The sequence below is a fragment of the Ochlerotatus camptorhynchus genome, unplaced genomic scaffold, assembly GCF_037179485.1.
Source record: "Ochlerotatus camptorhynchus isolate MF236.1 unplaced genomic scaffold, CSIRO-AGI_Acam_v1.1 ptg000220l, whole genome shotgun sequence".
Classification (NCBI taxonomy): Eukaryota; Metazoa; Arthropoda; class Insecta; order Diptera; family Culicidae; genus Ochlerotatus; species Ochlerotatus camptorhynchus.
This window is the reverse complement of record NW_027040710.1, coordinates 2,771,386-2,788,696: the sequence shown is the minus strand read 5'-3', so window position 1 is coordinate 2,788,696 and position 17,311 is coordinate 2,771,386. Positions and strand designations below refer to the sequence as shown.

Genomic DNA, 17,311 nt, shown 5'->3' with positions numbered 1-17,311 from the left:
GCAAATACTCATTTCTGCTAAAATAATGTTTTTCGGAATAATAAAACCAAAAGATGGTATGATGGTATGTTTTACTTGTAACTTACAAGAAGAGGCTACAAAGTATGCGTTTGAAATATAAAACCTGTAAATTTTGCTTTCTATGAGTCACAATCAGCGATTTTCTGATCGCTGAGTGAGTGAGTGAGTGAGTTAGTGAGTTTGTGAAAAATCGCTGATTGTGACTCTCATGAAGTGAAATAAGCAGGTTTAATATGTCAAACACATTATTTGCAACCTCCTCTTGTATCCTACCAATTCAAAATATGATCATGACATCTAATTATTTCATAATTTAAAAAAACATTGTTTTATCTGAAATGAGTATTTGCAACCTTGCCAAAAATCACAACCGCGTAGTTGGGGCCTTCAACCGAAATCCGAACGCCTCCGTTAGGGATGTGGCTAAGAAGCTGCACCTAAGCCGAAGTTTTGTCCAGAAGGCCAAAACTAAGGCTGGGCTTCGAACGTTCAAGGTACAAAAGGCCCCTAATCGCGACGAGAAGCAGAACAAGTCCGCCAAAACCCGTGCCAGGAAGTTGTACCTCAACATGCTGACGAAAGTTGAATGCTGCATCATGGACGACGAAACATATGTGAAGGCCGACTTCAAACAGATCCCCGGCAACCTGTTTTTCACGGCCAAGGATAAGTTCAGCGTTCCGGAGCATGTCCGCACTCAGGAGATGTCCAAATTTGCGAAGAAATTCCTGGTTTGGCAAGCCATCTGCACGTGCGGGAATCAGAGTGCACCTTTCGTGACCCAGGACACGATGAACGGACAGGTGTACATAAAAGAGTGCCTCCAGAAGCGGCTGCTTCCTCTCCTGAAGGTCCACAACGTCCCAACAATCTTCTGGCCGGATTTGGCCTCATGCCACTACTCCAAGGACGTGCTGAAGTGGTATGCGGACAATAAGGTCAATTTCGTGCCGAAAATGTTCAACCCTCCCAACACTCCGGAGCTCCGCCCCATCGAGAAGTACTGGGCGATTATGAAACAGCACCTTCTTAAACGACCTAAGGTAGTGAAGACAGTCGAGGAACTGAAGAAAGTATGGGTTTACATGCAAAAAACGGTTGATTCACAGGTTGTGCAGAATCTTATGGCCGGGGTTAAGGCCAAGGTGCGGGCATTTGCGTATGGACTGTAAATAAAATACGAGTAAAATGGTAAAATGAAGTTTAATAGTTATTTCTCAATCCCTGAAAATTTGATGGCAATCGGATGAAAACTCGAATTTTGCGAATCAATTTTGTGTGTGGCAATTTCATCGTGGACACCCTTTAAAGTATCGTACCAAACGCATAATTGACTTGTTAACTCTGAAATCATGGATTTATTTGAAGTTTTCTGCTCGAAAGGCCCAAAATGGGCGATTAGGGCGAAGTAGTTCTCTACCCTATTAACTCCAAAATGAACAAATAATTATTTAATTTTTTGAAATTGGGTGGTTATTGAATAAATCCTAAAACTACGATTCAATTTCTGAAAATTTAGAAAATCAGTTCCATTTCCACCGTGCCACGCCGCCGCCACCGACACTTTTTCACACGCCGCCGCCGCCGACGTTTATGAGTCGGTGCGCTGCCTTGATCATTTGTGATTCGCCGCCGATAAAATTTTTGATACGCTGGCAATTTGTCGTTTTTTTAAATTTTAGAAGACGTGTTTCTTGCCAACAACTGCACAGAATTATACAAAAAAGACCAAATTAATAGTATTTTTAATAAAGACCAGATTTTATGAACTGGTTGGGAGATACGGATAGAATATGTTCAGGTTAGTATGTATCCAAAGACTATAATATATCACACGAGAATTCAAGCACAAGATAAATGGAAGTCATAATGAGTATCCAAAACTAAAGTATTCATATCCTCTCCAGAGAAAGTGGTAAGACTCACTAAATAATGTTGTAGCAAATCCATAAATTGAATTTGGTGATCGATGGCTGTTAATTAAACCCACCGTCTTCGGTTTGATCATACCGTGTCATACCTGATCAAGCTATTTAATTCAATAATTATAATTACTGATAAACCACCAGTTTAAGTGTTTGAATTGAAGTTTAAAATGTTTTTTTTTTTTTGACAGCCACCATAGTAAAGGCTCACTGACGCAATTTATTCGCGGCGATGAAGAGGTGCAAATGAAGAGTCACTTTTCTTGTTTAGTTTGCAAGTAGAGGAAACTTCCTGGACTTGTAATATAACATAATCAATTTATCAACATAACAATTCATCTTGTTGACACTTTCTGGGCCGGCACATGGCACGTGACCACACTTTAGATATTCTCGTTTGATACCATTCTATTATAGTGAGGTTTTCTGGAGATATCTTGCTATTCATCAATCCAAATCACATCTCTGGTATTTTCTCATATGATACCAGTTAACTCCGAAATTATTCCAAAGACTTTCAAGTGATCGAGGATATTGATGAGGATCGCTGGATATTTTTCAAGACTTCAGGATGATCAGGTATTATTCTGAAGATCGTCAACTTCCCAACATTTCAATTAACGCCTCTTGGATGTTCTTTCGTGATTCCAGATGGCACAGAAAATATTCTGAATATTCTACCTACCTGAATATCTCTAATTGTTCAATAAAACAAATCATGTTACAAAGATATTCTCGCAAGAAAGTAGGTTGATCTCGAATTATTTCAAAGATCTTCAGAAAATCAAGGACCTGCATAGTGCTCTCTAATTTGACGATTCATATGGTTTATAAAATATTTTACTAAAGATCTTTAACTGTTCAATAGATCATACCTGTTATAAATTCTCGTATCATAGCAGGTTGTTTAGAAATTATTCCAGAGAGCATCAGATGATCAAAAGCCTGCATCATACTCTTTGTATATTTTGTCAATACTTGAGGCCGATCAGGTTATATTCTGGAAGTCTCCAACTGTCCAGTAATTCAAATCTCAGATATTTTTTCAGAAATCAGGTTGAACAGGAATTATTCTAATGTCATTCAGTTGGTGAAATACCTGCATAATGTTCTCTTGATATTTTGTCAATTCTTCTGGTTGCTTAATGATTATCTTGTCATGTCTCTTAGATATTCTTCAAGGTTGATCAAGATTTATTCCAAAAACGTTCAGTTGATCAATCGTAATAAAGTCCTCTGTATAATTATTCAAGACTATTAGTTTATCAGGTATTATTTTGTAGATCTCCAACTCAAATCATGTTTCTATGACATGTCTTTCAGAAAACAGGTTGATCCGAAGTTATTCCTTAAACCTTAATTTGATTGAATTAAAAGAACTGCATTTAGTCTGCTGGACATTTTGTCAAGACATCAGGTTGGTCAGGAAGTATGTCAAAGAACTTCAGTTAACCATTGATTTCCAAAAAGCTCTTTGCATATTTTTCAATACTTGTCGTTGATCAATAAATTAATGCACATTTCTTAGATATTCTCTCAATATAGACGGATGATTAGGAAATATTCCAAAATCTTAAGTGGAGTTCTCCATATTGTTTTGACGTAGGACTACGTCTTTGATTTCTATATGGGGGTACACTTTGTGAAAACCAAAAATAGAACATGTAACAAATTAAGAAAGATTTTGAACGTTAATAACTCAGCTGCCCTTGGTCCAATTTCAATAATTTTATTACCAATCGATCAGAAATATTGCTAGGCATCAATGTTGATTTTCAACAAAAAACTATTGAAAAACTGGTAAATGTCTAGCATTGTCCAAAAGCGTCGAATTAACTAACAAATCCACCAATTCTTCTTCTTCTTCTTCTTCTTCTTCTTCTTCTTTTTCGCATTTCAAGCTTATTGCATATCGCATATTAGCTTATTGCGTGCTCTCAACTTAGTGTTCTAGATGCACTTCCACAGTTATTAATTGAGAGCTTTCGATGCCTGTACCATTTTTGCATTGGTATAATTGTGTGGCAAGTCGAATCATACTTCTATGCCCAGGGAAGTCAAGAAATTTTCCAACCCGAAAAATTCCTAGACTGGGCCAGGAATCGAACCCAGCCACCTCCAGCATGGTCTTGCTTTGTAGCTGCGCCTTTACCGACTGAGCTAAGGGAGGCCCCAATCCACCAATTACCTACATGCATATGCTGCTTCCCCAGCACAGTCGTCAGAGAGTAGTAAGTAGACGAAACAAGTCGAAGTGCACGTGCGAATAGGGAGGATGGAATTGCGTAATATTTTGCACACTCATCGCCATATTCAGAACCAAACGCAAATTCTTCGAGATAACCACCATCCGTCGTCTGGCTCGCCGTTGCGGTGTCTGACGTAACTCCGGTCTGATCTACGAGGTGTGCAGAAGGTGTTCCTGAAAAATGAGATCCGTAATGCTGTCTTAGTGTAGCGTAAGCGGCCATGGATGTCATCTACGTTTTGAAGTGACAGAGACGCACTCTGTTTGGTTGCGGAGGTTAAATCATCACCAACTTTGGCAACAAAACGTCTCTTTTAAGGGACACCAAGCTTATTACAGTAAAGAGTAGGAATAGAATTCATCTGCCTGTTTGTCCATATTCAGAACCAACGATCACACAAAATGCTCATGTAATCAAACTGGAAGCAGGGGTACAAATTATGTTGATCAACCTTGATCAACTTTGAATCGCCACGGCCGGATAGTTTCGATGGAAGAAGCAACAATCTACCATCTAATTCGATGAAGACGGCAGGAAACATTTGTGAAGCCGAGTTATTTACGAAGGAGAGTGTCGATGAAGAGAATCGATCAATGTAGATAGGACCTAATTGAAAAGTGACGCGAGATTTGTTTTCCGTAAAGAGCCTGAATTTATTAAGAGACGACATGTCAAAATTGGAACAATGGATTATCTGTCAAAGTCATAGGAAAAGTTATTCCAATCGAGCAGAAGACTTGTCAAATAGATAAGATGTCGCCTCTTCACCCAATTCAGTCTCTTTAGTTTTCCGTACTGAGCTCCAATGCTACCGACGCCAGGGAGGCAGCTCCCACACCTGGACCCCACATATCGACCCATCAACTCATGAACCGGAGACCAACGGCTTTACTTCCTGAAGGAAGGTGTGATCAGAGATGTTATGCCTTAGAACATGCCGGTGGCACCGGCTGAGATTGGACTCAGGCCTGCTGCGGTGAGAGGTAATCACGCTTACCACTACACCACCGGCGCCGATATCTTTCAAGATGATATCACGGCGAATTAGAACGTTCCAAATTTGAGTTTAGTCAACTCATAAATCACATAAAGTGCAGGCACTCAGCGATGAGTAGATTTGCCTCATGTTTTCCCAGGTTTTTCCAGGATTTTCCAGGAAAAAAATTCCCGAATTTCGGGAAAAAATTTCCCGAGAAAAGTAAAGATTGGATTCACTCAGTGGTTATTCTAATGAGATGATTGCATTTAGCACTAATTTACAGGATACCCTTTTATGGGATTGTTTTCGGTTGAATTTAAAAATTTGATAACCTACCTACTTGAGTACAGGAACCTACCTAACAACTTAAACTAGGTTGCCAAATCACGAATGATCTGGGGATTTGATCGCAGGCAGGCAACTCTGAACTTTTCCAGCGTGGAAGTCTTTCGCTCCTCGAGTGTTTGAAGACCAGCCAGGTGGTGAATCTCAGAATTACGAATTCACGGTGGACTGTTAAGGATCATTCTGAGGATCTTGTTTTGGATCCTTTGAAGTTTTAGGTGGTGGCACTTAGCACAACTCTCCCAGATTGGCATACCATACTCAATAGCCGGCAGAATGATCTGCTCGTGGACAGCAAGCTTGTTTTTGAGAGACAGAATGGACTTCCTGCTTATCAGACGGTAGAGCGACCTGATCAAGATGTTATACTTGGTGGATGTCTTGTCCACATGGGATCGGAATAGCAATCTGCTATCGAGGGTGAGACGAAGGTAGACTACTTCACTCGACCATTCAACGTTAGCAGGTGGAACAAGCCGAGGTGAACTTGAGTGTGGAAACAGAATGGTTTGTGTTTTAGCTGCATTGATACAAAGCTTCCATCTCTTGAAATAGTCGGACAGAACATCCAGGCCTGATTGTAGTTTACTCGCCAGAGCACAGATCACTCGACCCTTATAGATGATGGAGGTGTCATCTGCGAACATAGACAGGATACCACCACCCGGCAGCGGAGGAACGTCTGACGTGAAAATGTTGAATAGGATAGGCCCAAGCAGGCTACCCTGAGGGACCCCTGCATGAACGTTGAACGTATCAGAGGGGACATTGTTCAAGTAGACCTGGAATGATCTGCCCGACAAGTAGTTTTTGATGATCTTCACGAGGTAGATTGGAAAGTTGTATCGATGCAGCTTGTACACTAGACCATCATGCCAGACATTGTCGAACACCTTCTCGACGTCCAACAATGCCATGGCAGATGTATTGGAAATGGAATTATTCCGCTTGATGATGTTAGTAACCCGTGCGAGTTGGTGGATGGTAAAGTGGGCTTTCCTAAACCCGAATTTCACGTTGAGAAAAATGTTATTAACATTTGAAAACATCAGCAGACAGCTGAGTATCAACTTTTCGAATAGCTTCGAGATGGAGGACAAGAGGCTGATGGGGCTATAGCTTTTGGAACTGGTAGGATCTTTGTCAGACTTGTGTATTGGAATCACTTTGGCTAACTTCCAACATGCAGGGAAGTAGTCAAGCTCCAAACATTTGTTTAAGATAAGGTTAAGATGGTTGAAGAAGTCAATACTCAAGTTTTTCAACTCGAGGTTGACTACACCATCCATACCGGAGCCTTCATGTTTTTAGTGCTTCTAATAGCTGCTGAGCAGAGTTCAAGTCAGGTTCAAGAAGAACGATGTGCAACTCGATTGTGATGACTGGGTTTGAGAAACCGTTCATTTAATAAAACCAGGGATAACTTTATCATTTGAACATTTTTCAAAAGTTCTTTATAGAAAGTTGGAAAAATACTTATTTCAGCAGATTTGTAGGGCTTTTTTCATATCGATTGGCGTATTTGGATTTTATTTACATCCATAAATGACAAAGTTACAAGCGCTAGAAACCTAACACTATTCCGCCACACTTTTTGTTCATTATTATTTGCACCCCAGTATAGTCCACAAAGACGTAGTTCTACGTCAAAAATCATCTTGGAGAAACATCTCAAAGATCCTGATTATTAGGAATCTTCTAAATGAGAACTTCCCGGCAAAATAACGAAAAATATATTGAATTTTTGAATAGATCTTCTCCGATTTGCATAATTGTATGTTATAGGCACACACACATTTAAGTTAAAATTTGGCCACTGTGGATCTTGTAAAATTTACAAAACGGCATCCTTGAAATTTTTGGAAACATAAAAAAGTCTGATGCGCGGATTATTACAGTATAAGCAAAAATATTGTCATATTGATCCATCCATTTACCGCTCGTAGTCATTATTGTCAAATCTCTACCATCTCCGATCCGAATGAAACATTACATAATTGTAACTACGAGCAGTAAATAATACATGGATCAATACCACAATAATTTTGCTTATACAGCATTGACCCGATTGTGTCAGTCCTTCCGCGCATCAGACTTTCATCTGTCAATAATTTCTCATAACAATAAATGCAAATCTTCGTGCAAGAAGACCACTAAAAAAAAGCATAGATTTCGTATAAAATTCGAAACGATTTTCAAAAACAGGGTTGACGAATTTGTTTCAACTTTCCATTACAGGACGATTCCTACTGGTGGCAGGCTCGGAAGGAGGGAGAAAAAACGACGAGGGCCGGACTTATACCAAGCCGTGCACTGCAAGAAAGGCGTATCCTACATGATCGCACTGCAAAGGAAACGAACGGTGAAGCTAAAAGTGAGTTCCCTGCTGAAAACATGTCCAATGTGGTAATCCATAGTAGCCTTTCCCAACCATGCAATCTTGCCTTGAAATTCAACCTGACAATTCTCACCCCACTAACCACGATGTCTTTTTCTTTCGCTTTTCCATAATCATTCGTACTGTGTCCAAAACCCGGATCTCGATTCATCACTGTGTTTCATATCATGTGCCGCTTTTGTGAATGTTCGTCAATGTGTACATGTACATTAGAAGGTTCATGTGCCTCCATTTGTTCGACACCACCCGGTTCGCCTAATCCCAACATTCCCTGTCGAGGGCCCAAAACTAAAAAGATTATGTACGATACAGCCGAGAACGATGACTTCGATCGGGAGCTGATCGCTACATACGAAGAGGTGGCCAAACTGTACCCGAGGCCCGGCGTCTATCGGCCGATCGTGCTGATCGGTGCCCCCGGAGTCGGTCGGAATGAGCTGAAGCGTCGCCTGGTCGCTAGGGATCCGGAGAAGTACAAGAGCTGTGTGCCATGTGAGTTTATTGCTGGGAGTCTGAAGTGTGAGGGTTCGATGATGATCGGTTGTTTTTCTCTGCAGATACAACTCGTCCGATGCGCCCGGGTGAAGTCGCCGGAAGGGAGTACCTCTTTGTGACACGCGAAAAGATGGAAAGTGATATTGCCGCTGGGAAGTTCATCGAGTACGGCGAATACAAGGGGCATCTGTACGGGACATCGGGGGAAAGCGTGAAGACCATTGTGAACGGAAACTGTGTATGCGTCCTGAGTCCACACTATCAGGCGTTGAAGTCGCTGAGGACGGCACAGCTGAAGCCGTATATTGTGCACATTCGACCACCACCGTTCGATGAGCTGAAGCAGTCCCGAACCAAGGCTCGTGCCCGTTCGACGTTCGATGAGACCAATTCGAGGGGTTTCACGGTAGGTTAAACTGTTTCTTAAATATCCTGTAGGGTTTTTAATCAACACGACCTCATTCATCCGTAGGACGAAGAGTTCCAAGAGATGATCAAATCGGACGAGCGGGTCAACACTCTCTACGGCCACTTTTTCGATGACGAAATTGTCAACGGTGACCTGACGGAGGCGTTCGAAAAGCTCCTAAACATGGCCAACAAATCCGAATCGGAACCACTGTGGGCCCCGGTCAGTTGGGTGCAATGAAGGCACATCTGCTCTGCTGCCGCTACTGCTGTCGCCGCTGCTACTATTGCTACATCCGTTGCCTCCGGGCCGGAGTTTGTTGAGCTTACTTGAGCGATCAAAAGGTGTTCGTAAATTTAAAATAATTGAATAATTTTTGTTTTTTGTTGTTATTGCACACACACATACACAGAAGAGCATACCCCCAAAAACCACTTTATTAAGCGATACGTTTTGTACCGAATTGTGCTTTTGATTGTGCTCGGCATAAGGGCGAATAAGTAAGCGATTAATGATGGAAAGGCGATGTTTGTTTAGTCTTATATTTAGTTGGAAAATGTTTCATTTGGTTATTTTTACTTAAGTTAGATCAATTCATTTCCGCGCTGGAAAATCAACCTTCCAGCAGACCCTCAGAGAATCAAACGTCCAGTTAAGAAAATTGTTTGCTACTCGATTTCTTCATTGTAGGTTACGTTAATTTAACGAGTTTGGATTTTGATAATTTCTGTTAAATATAGTGATCAAGCATAACTTCGAACATAATGTGCAACTGGCAATAAGGAAATGATTTGTATGTGCTTCTATATGATTGAATACTTTCTCCCATATCCTAGAAACGTGCCTAGTTTGAATTATACGTTTTACCGATAATAGTCAGAAATCAAAACTTTGGGCAATTTTTTTGTTTCTAGTACGACACGATTGAGTTTTAGGTTTAAACTAGAGGAAAAAAGAAGTAAGAGATAACGGATACTTTTCACTGCCCTTCGATTCAGAGTAAGTTTAGTAGAATGCATTGACGACGAAAACGATGCAAGACGCTGTTGATTGATTTCCGGAAAATAAATCACCTGTGTTGTTTGTCAACTCTTCTTTTCAACCTCCCAGATGTGAAAGTTTTCTTGACATGATACCTTACTATACGAATGTTTCGAATGCTAACATGAATCATCATCATCTGACTGGTGCGTATTCAAAAATACATGGTTCAACATCGACATCAAGTTGGTCGTTATACCTAACATACTGAGCTAGTTTCTTGTCTTCTTGATCCTGCAGCGTAAGTTCCATGTACTAAATATTATGATGTGCCTACCCGTCTACTTTTCAGCAATTCTAAGATATCCTATATCCATCACCTACCCATTATAGGTTTCAAGCTGCTTTTCATAAAGGTATGACTTTTTTGGACAATCCTTCTAGACCGAAATACTTTCGATTCACCGAAATTAACGATCAAATTTGCCTTGATAGGAAATCGGAAAATACGTGTTACTGAACTGAATGGAGCCGAAAAACTTTAGAGCGAATTTGCAATTGATTTTACATCGGAGAGGGTCGTGATGAGTTCTTCTGGTTTTTACTTGGAGGCTATTTACCGTGAGCTTTCTCCTTCCCCGAAATTCCGTTAACTCCTCTTTTCCTTTCTGTTTCTTCATAGCCGTCCGCTTGACCTCCTCTACGTCCTTTTCCCAATATTTCTCAGTGTAAAGCATGGTCCGCACGAGGGGGACGACTCTATCTACGCTGCAGTAAATATTGTGTTGTGCTGTGGCTAGCTGCCCGCACTTTGAGTAGATAGAAAGAAGATTGATGACGATTCTGAAGATTTCCTGCAAAAAGATGATGCGCGATGCATGTAGATGCGAGAAATGTAAGAAGATTTTTCGAAGACTGATTCGCTAGTGTGAGATTTTTTGAGCATCTAAAATTGAGATGGCTTACAGACATACCACGATGTATCGCCCCTCTCGGGTCCGCACTTAGTAATGGGACAATATCATTCAGGTCTAAGACGGATTTGAATTAACGGATTTGAAAACGGTTTTCACTCAAGTGCATACTATTCCTTATAGTTTAAGAAAAAAATAAGAATCGTTATTCGTCACGGTTTCGAAGGAATTCCAGAACTTTTCTCTTAATACGACCCATCAAGCGGCGCACAACGGTCTCGTTCACTGTTTTGGCGATTTTATCCCACCCATTTTTCATCTGAGTTGCCGTTTTGATGACTGTACCTTTTACCTTCAGTTTCCTCTTATTAATTGTCCAGTAGTTTTCAATGAACTTGAACTGGGGACAGTTGGGTGGATTGAGGGTTTTTGGAATAAACTGGACTCCGTTGTCATCCATGGTTGTACTTGCCAGCTGTAGTGACAACTCGCAAGATCCGACTAAAATGTCACCGGACCATCATGTGACTGGATGAAGGGCAGAATTCGCTTCTGGAGACATTCGGTTTTGTAAACCTCCGAGTTCATCATTTTCTCAGTGACGAAAACCTTTGCCTTCTAATCGTAGCTGCAAATTCCCTGCAAGGTTATATTTTTGCGTGCGAATTTATCCGCAAAAACAAATATGAATCTGCCAGGGACACCTCCTCGAGCATTCGCCTTGTTAATTTTTGGTGCTGGAAGCTGTCCGAAGTCGGCGGGTTTCATCATCCATAAGTTTGCACCCACCGTATGACCAAGTCCACAGGTTGTCATACAGCTTTCGACCACGGGTTCTAGCTACGGTATTCTGCTCGAGTGATCGATTTGGTTGCCTACTGGCATGGTATGCGAATTCGCTACACTGTACTACGGGCCGCATCATACTTTTTACTCAAATCGCGATCGAACATACCTGGGTTGCTTCTGATGGACCTAACGACCTTTCCTTGGAGTTGACGGTTGGCAGTTCCACTCCGGCCTTTACTTTGAGGCTTCCGATTCGTCGCCAACGTTTCCCTGCACGTTTTAAGCACGCGTCATACGGTGTTTCTAGGAAAAATCAACAATGTAGCCAACTTGGACGTTGACCACGATGGATTTCCCAGGTGACAGTGCACGAAAAAATTTTCTACGCTCCTCTTGCATGGTGACTGTTTCCAACTGAACTGAAAAAATACACGGTCATTGGTATTGTTGTCGTCAAAATCTTCCGAAAACGTCCGCTAGAAGCGCTGTAATAAGCAAAAGAGTTTGTTCCATCCCTAAGAGGGCCATGGTTTAGTCCACTATACCGAATGTGTAGTTGTAGTAGTAGTATGCATCATTCCAATGATTGAACACAGGTGGCTGCTGTTTCTGGTCATACCGGTGGTGACCGTGGTCACCACGTCCATTGACACCATCTCTTCCTCGAGCATCTGGCATAACTTTCATGCCGAATATTTTATGTGCGTTATCAAGAGTTCGCGCGCGCACGGATTTAGGTCTTTCTTTACTCAATGCGAAGCCTGATTGGGGAAGTCCAGCATGGTCTCAAAGAAAGACTTGAACTTAATTTCAAAGAGTCGATAGACTGCATGGAATAATCCCAGCAGGGTCGAGCTTTAGAATAAGAACCCTCTCGTTCAAAGACTGGAACGCGCAAAAATTGGTCGACAAAAAAATCGTTTCTTTCAGTCAAAATTCATATAACAAAAATCTTCTTGTTCTTCTTTTGGTAGTTCAATTCATATATTTAAAGGAAAACATGTTCGTTTATTCTTTTGGTTTGCCAAATCCGAACTGCCGTGCCTTCCTCTTAACCTCTTCCTTTCAATTTTGCACAGTGGTCTCATGAACCTTATTCGCCGTAGAACGCCAGTTAGATTTTCTGCTACTCGTTTTCCATGGATCTATTATTATTTTTTTTTTTTTTGAGATTCCGTTTAACCAAGGCTCAATACCGTTCGATAGGACGGAGTTCTGGGCTGTTGGGAGGGTTGTGGTCTTTGAGTACCACAACCACGTTGTTCGCATCGTACCCCTCGATTGCCTTTTTCCTATAGTGGCAGCTCGCCAAGTCCGGCCAGAACAGCACAGGTCTATTATGTTGCTTTAGGAATGGTAGCAGCTGCTTTTCCAGGCACTCCTGGACGTAGATCTCTTGATTGATGGTTCCCGTAGTAATGAAAATGCCACTTTACAGACCACACGTGCATATGGCCTGCCAGACAAGATATTTTTCGGGAACTTCGATAGTTTGATGGTTTTGAAAATTTCAACCACCTTCCCTTTTCCTAAAACTCCTGGAAGCTACTTGAAATCCGCTTTCACATAAGTTTCGTCGTTCATGACGACACAGTCGAAATTTGTGAGCAGATTCGTATACAGCTTTCGAGACGACGTGTTTTGTTTGTAATCTCGGTTAGACACCTTCACCTTCTTAAATGTCGACAACCCGGCTCGTTTCTTGGCACGCTACACAGTAGTTTGGGAGACATTGAGCTTGCCAGTGACGTCCCGGATGTAGAGTTTAGGATTCCGCTCCGTCGTCGCTGCCACGTCCGGATTACGATTGCCGCCGCTTCCAGGCTTCCTGGCGGTCGACGAACGCTCCCCGAACACTTTTAAAACTTTTGTCACGGTCTATTTGGCCACATCCAGAAATTTTGCCAGATTGACGTGTGCGAACGTCGGATTCTCTTGCTGCGCGAGCACAATTTTGACACGCTGCTCCTCTTGCTTGGACGTCATTTCGAAAACTGGAGAGCAGACGGTGAAAATTCATCATAGCAACCATTGTTTATACACTCAACTTCCAAATGCAGCATTTCACGTTTTGTTATGCATTTTTAACAGAAATACACCAATTTGAAGTTGACCAATTTTTGCGCGTTCCAGACTTTATTCAATGGGAAAAGGGTGTATAGAGGACGAGAGAGCGCTGCAGTTCTAGTAATGAGTGGTAAACATATGACTTAAAGTTGCATAATTGCATTCTTGCCCGAGCGATGGCTCGGTGCCTGGAGTGGATAATTAATTAGACTGGTTTACTTTGGTTAGGATTTTATTAACAGTGTGGGAATGGTATACTACAAGCATCTCTATTCCTCCCTTGTTTGTTAACCAACGATGCTTCTCCAGTCACAAAACCCGATTACGTACTGCTAGTGCTGGCTGTTTCCAGATCTTGCCCATGAAGCAGAAATTTATCCGATGCCCCTCGATCTTTCGATTGAGGAAGTGAAGCTTCGGTGGAATTTCCATCTCAAGGTCCATATATACGCCTCGCACACCTGTGCACATGTTGATAAAAAGTTTCGTTTCCCATAGTGATTTGCCTACTAACCTCATATGCCGATAAATAAACGATACACATTTAAATTTTCTAACCGTGGATAAAGTTTTGTAGCATCTCAGATGAATCAATTAATCAGGAAAAGGGAAAAGTGTTCCGCATCCTACTTCTGACGGCATACAGTTCTGCTTACAAACACTCTTTATAACGTTCCCCTAAAGGTCTTTTTAATGCACCACCAATGTAGAGTGCGCCAGACGAGTTCGAGAGGAAACGTCAACTAAACCGTTTGTTTACATCAGAATAAGGGTTTTTCACAATGCAAATTACAGCATTTTTCATTGAAAATCTTGCCAATTTGCATCAGTAATTGTCTAATTGTACGATTTTCCACATATCTGAACTGATTTGCACCTAAATTATTCACAAACAAAAAATCCGGATGATCATAACTTTTGTAATTTCCCATTTTTCTCAACAAAAAATCAGCAGGATCCTTGCAAAAATGACACAGAATTAAATTTTTTAACTGTAGACCAAGCGTTGGAGCATCTCAGATCAATCAATTTATCAGGAAAATTGAAAAAGTATTCCGTTTCCTATGTCGGCAAAAAAAATTCTGCTCACAAAACTCTTTTTGACGTTTTCCTATTCACCACCAGAGGTTTCATCGAACGCTTAGTTTCAATTAAAAAGGCGTATTGACACCCAGAGGTTGAATCGATCGAGAAAAAATAAATTTAAACAAATATCAGTGTAACTTAGGCAATTTTCCAGTTCCAATTCAGCAGTATAATTTGTTTATTTTTACAAAATAATGGTTTTTGAACCATAAAAATTCGACATTTTAATCAACAATATTCGAGTTTGGTCATCAAATTGAGATTTTGTTATTGTAAACAGGGTCCTTTTTGGCTGCGTGCTGTTCAAGGAAGCAACAAATTCTAATAAACGCTGACCAATCGACAATTTGATCGAATAATCTACTAAAGGGTGTCCACAGTTAAATTGCATCACTTGGAGGTACTCGCCTAAAATTAGTTTGGCAACCGATTGTCATGCAATTTTCAAGGAATGTAATAGTATATATGTAAGCTTGGTTTACGTATCTTTATTTCACTCTATTTCTTCACCAAATCCAAATGCCCGAACTTTCTTCTTAATTCGCCCATAAGGTTTTATACAACGGTTGAATCGACATTTTTCAACTTTCAACCTTAATTTCAACATTTCCTGCTCTATAGTGACTTTAGGATGCGTACGGAGCTCGTGCTTCATTATTGCCCAATTTTTTTTCGATCGGCCGCAACTCTGGGGTGTTTGAGGGATTGAGATCCTTCGGCACGAAATTGACCCCAGTCGTCTTGTATCACTCCAGAACGTCCTTGGAGTAGTCTTCTTTCCATTATTTAACGTCGACCTCTGTTCCGCAATCTAGTGCCAATCACCGACGGACATCGATTGCCATCCGTTGATGGCAATTGAATGTACAGGAAGGCAGCCCATTCAACACACATGGGCCGGGACCAACGGCTTTCCTTCCCTTCCGAAGGAAGTCGTGACCAGAGATTTTTATGCCAACCTCGGCTGGGATTGAACCAAGACCCATTGGGGCTACGCTTACCACTACACCACAGGTGCCGGCTCCTTGGAGTAGTGACAAGAGGCTGGATCAGGCCAAAAAAATGTAGGACCGTTGTGTGATTTGAGAAACGGAAGCAGTCGTTTTTTCAGACGCTCATTGATGTAGACTTGGCCATTTAATGTTGTAGTTGTTACGAAAGGCTGGCTTCGTTTTCCGTTCATGAATTTCTTGCGGAACTTCGACACTTGCTGTTTCCTGAGCGACTCTAAAACAACGAACTTGTCATTTGCAATCACATACTGGCTTCCTGGAATTTATTTGACGTGCGCTTTTAAGTATGTCCAAGAAATTGCGGTTTGGTGCTTTCTGAACCTTGATTGAACGTAGTCCTGCTTGTTTCTTGGATTTCTGCATGAAGTTTTTTTGTTAGGTGCAGTTTTTTCGGGACATCTCGAACGGAATACTTGGGTTTGCGTTTGCTTGTGATCTTCAACGCATTACGGAAGACTTTTTCTTGCACTCACTTGCTTCCGATCGACAGTTAAGCGTTCTCCGAAACGTTTTATGACACGATAAACAGTAGATTGTCGGATTCCCAGCATCTTTCCGATGGCTTGGTGCGAAAATTGTGGGTTGTTGAGGTGAGTGTACAAAATATTCTCGCGCACGCGCTGTCCTTCGACTCCATTTTCAAAACTACTATAAATTTCACAATGAAACTCATGCAAAGTAAATAATATTGCGGGTTGCTTTGGTTTTTACACTGATGTGAAAATATTTTATAGTTGAAACATATGTTCACATATCAAAGTACAAAGGGAATAGCAGGTAAACAAACCGATTATTCGATACACCACCCTAGAATGCACCCTCACTACATAAAACTGTAGCATCGAAATGAACCAATGTATGCTGAAAACGGTGTGGACATTTTGTGGTGTGACAAAATTATTCTACTGGGAATCTAATTGGGGGCAAAATATGCAATACATGCTGATCACACGCAAAATTTTGTTAAAATTAACCCAAAGGGCAAAATGTTACAGCATTTTTAAAGTGATGCAATTTAACTGTAGACACCCTTTATTGGGCAAGTTTGCGAAAAAAAATCTATCTCACTAAATTGATTTAATTTTTATTCAAATAATCGATTCACCGATTAAATCGGTAATTTTTAATCAATCCTTTCGATTTGATTAAGAAGTTCTTCATTCTCCACACTGGCGTGAACAGGGTGAGGCAAGATGGGGAAATTGCCCCCCCCCCCCCCACCCTTTAATAAATAAGTTTTTTACATTTACACATTTACAAAATTATGATTTAAAATAGCTTGATTTCATGATAACTTGATTTGAAGGTAAAATAACTTAATTTCATACTATAAGGGCACTGAAAACCTGTTATTGTGTCAATTCCTTTGAGATGGTGCCTGAAAATTGCACCACAAAGTTGCATGAAGGGACAAACTTCAATGAAAGTTTTTGGTCAAAAAATTACTGGTGTATTTTTTTTCAGGTTTTTCATGGAGGGTTAAGAGATAAGGATAAATTTAAGGTTGAAAAAAATCACCTTCGTGGTGGTAAATCGAAGAAAAAGCTTTTTATTGAATATTTCTCGTGTTAAAATATCATCAAGGTGGTGCATGGAGGAACTAATCAAACTGAATAACATGGAGGGACTAATCCAAAATA

At 40.9% G+C, this 17,311-nt stretch overlaps 1 protein-coding gene across 6 annotated transcripts in view; it reads left to right on the top strand.

The window, feature by feature from the left end:
- metro (membrane palmitoylated protein 7-like protein metro) overlaps positions 1 to 9,910 on the top strand; it is a 92,869-nt gene extending 82,959 nt beyond the window's left edge. For 4 of the 6 annotated variants that reach the window (XM_065225036.1, XM_065225035.1, XM_065225038.1 and 1 more), the window contains 4 exons: positions 7,758 to 7,893; positions 8,131 to 8,409; positions 8,475 to 8,818; positions 8,885 to 9,910. In XM_065225036.1, coding sequence (XP_065081108.1) covers positions 7,758 to 7,893; positions 8,131 to 8,409; positions 8,475 to 8,818; positions 8,885 to 9,061 — 936 coding nt within the window. In that variant the 3' untranslated portion in view covers positions 9,062 to 9,910. The remainder of the gene's footprint in view (positions 1 to 7,757; positions 7,894 to 8,130; positions 8,410 to 8,474; positions 8,819 to 8,884) is intronic. The other 2 variants (XM_065225040.1, XM_065225039.1) reach the window with 1 other exon arrangement.
- Positions 9,911 to 17,311: the final 7,401 nt, after the last annotated feature.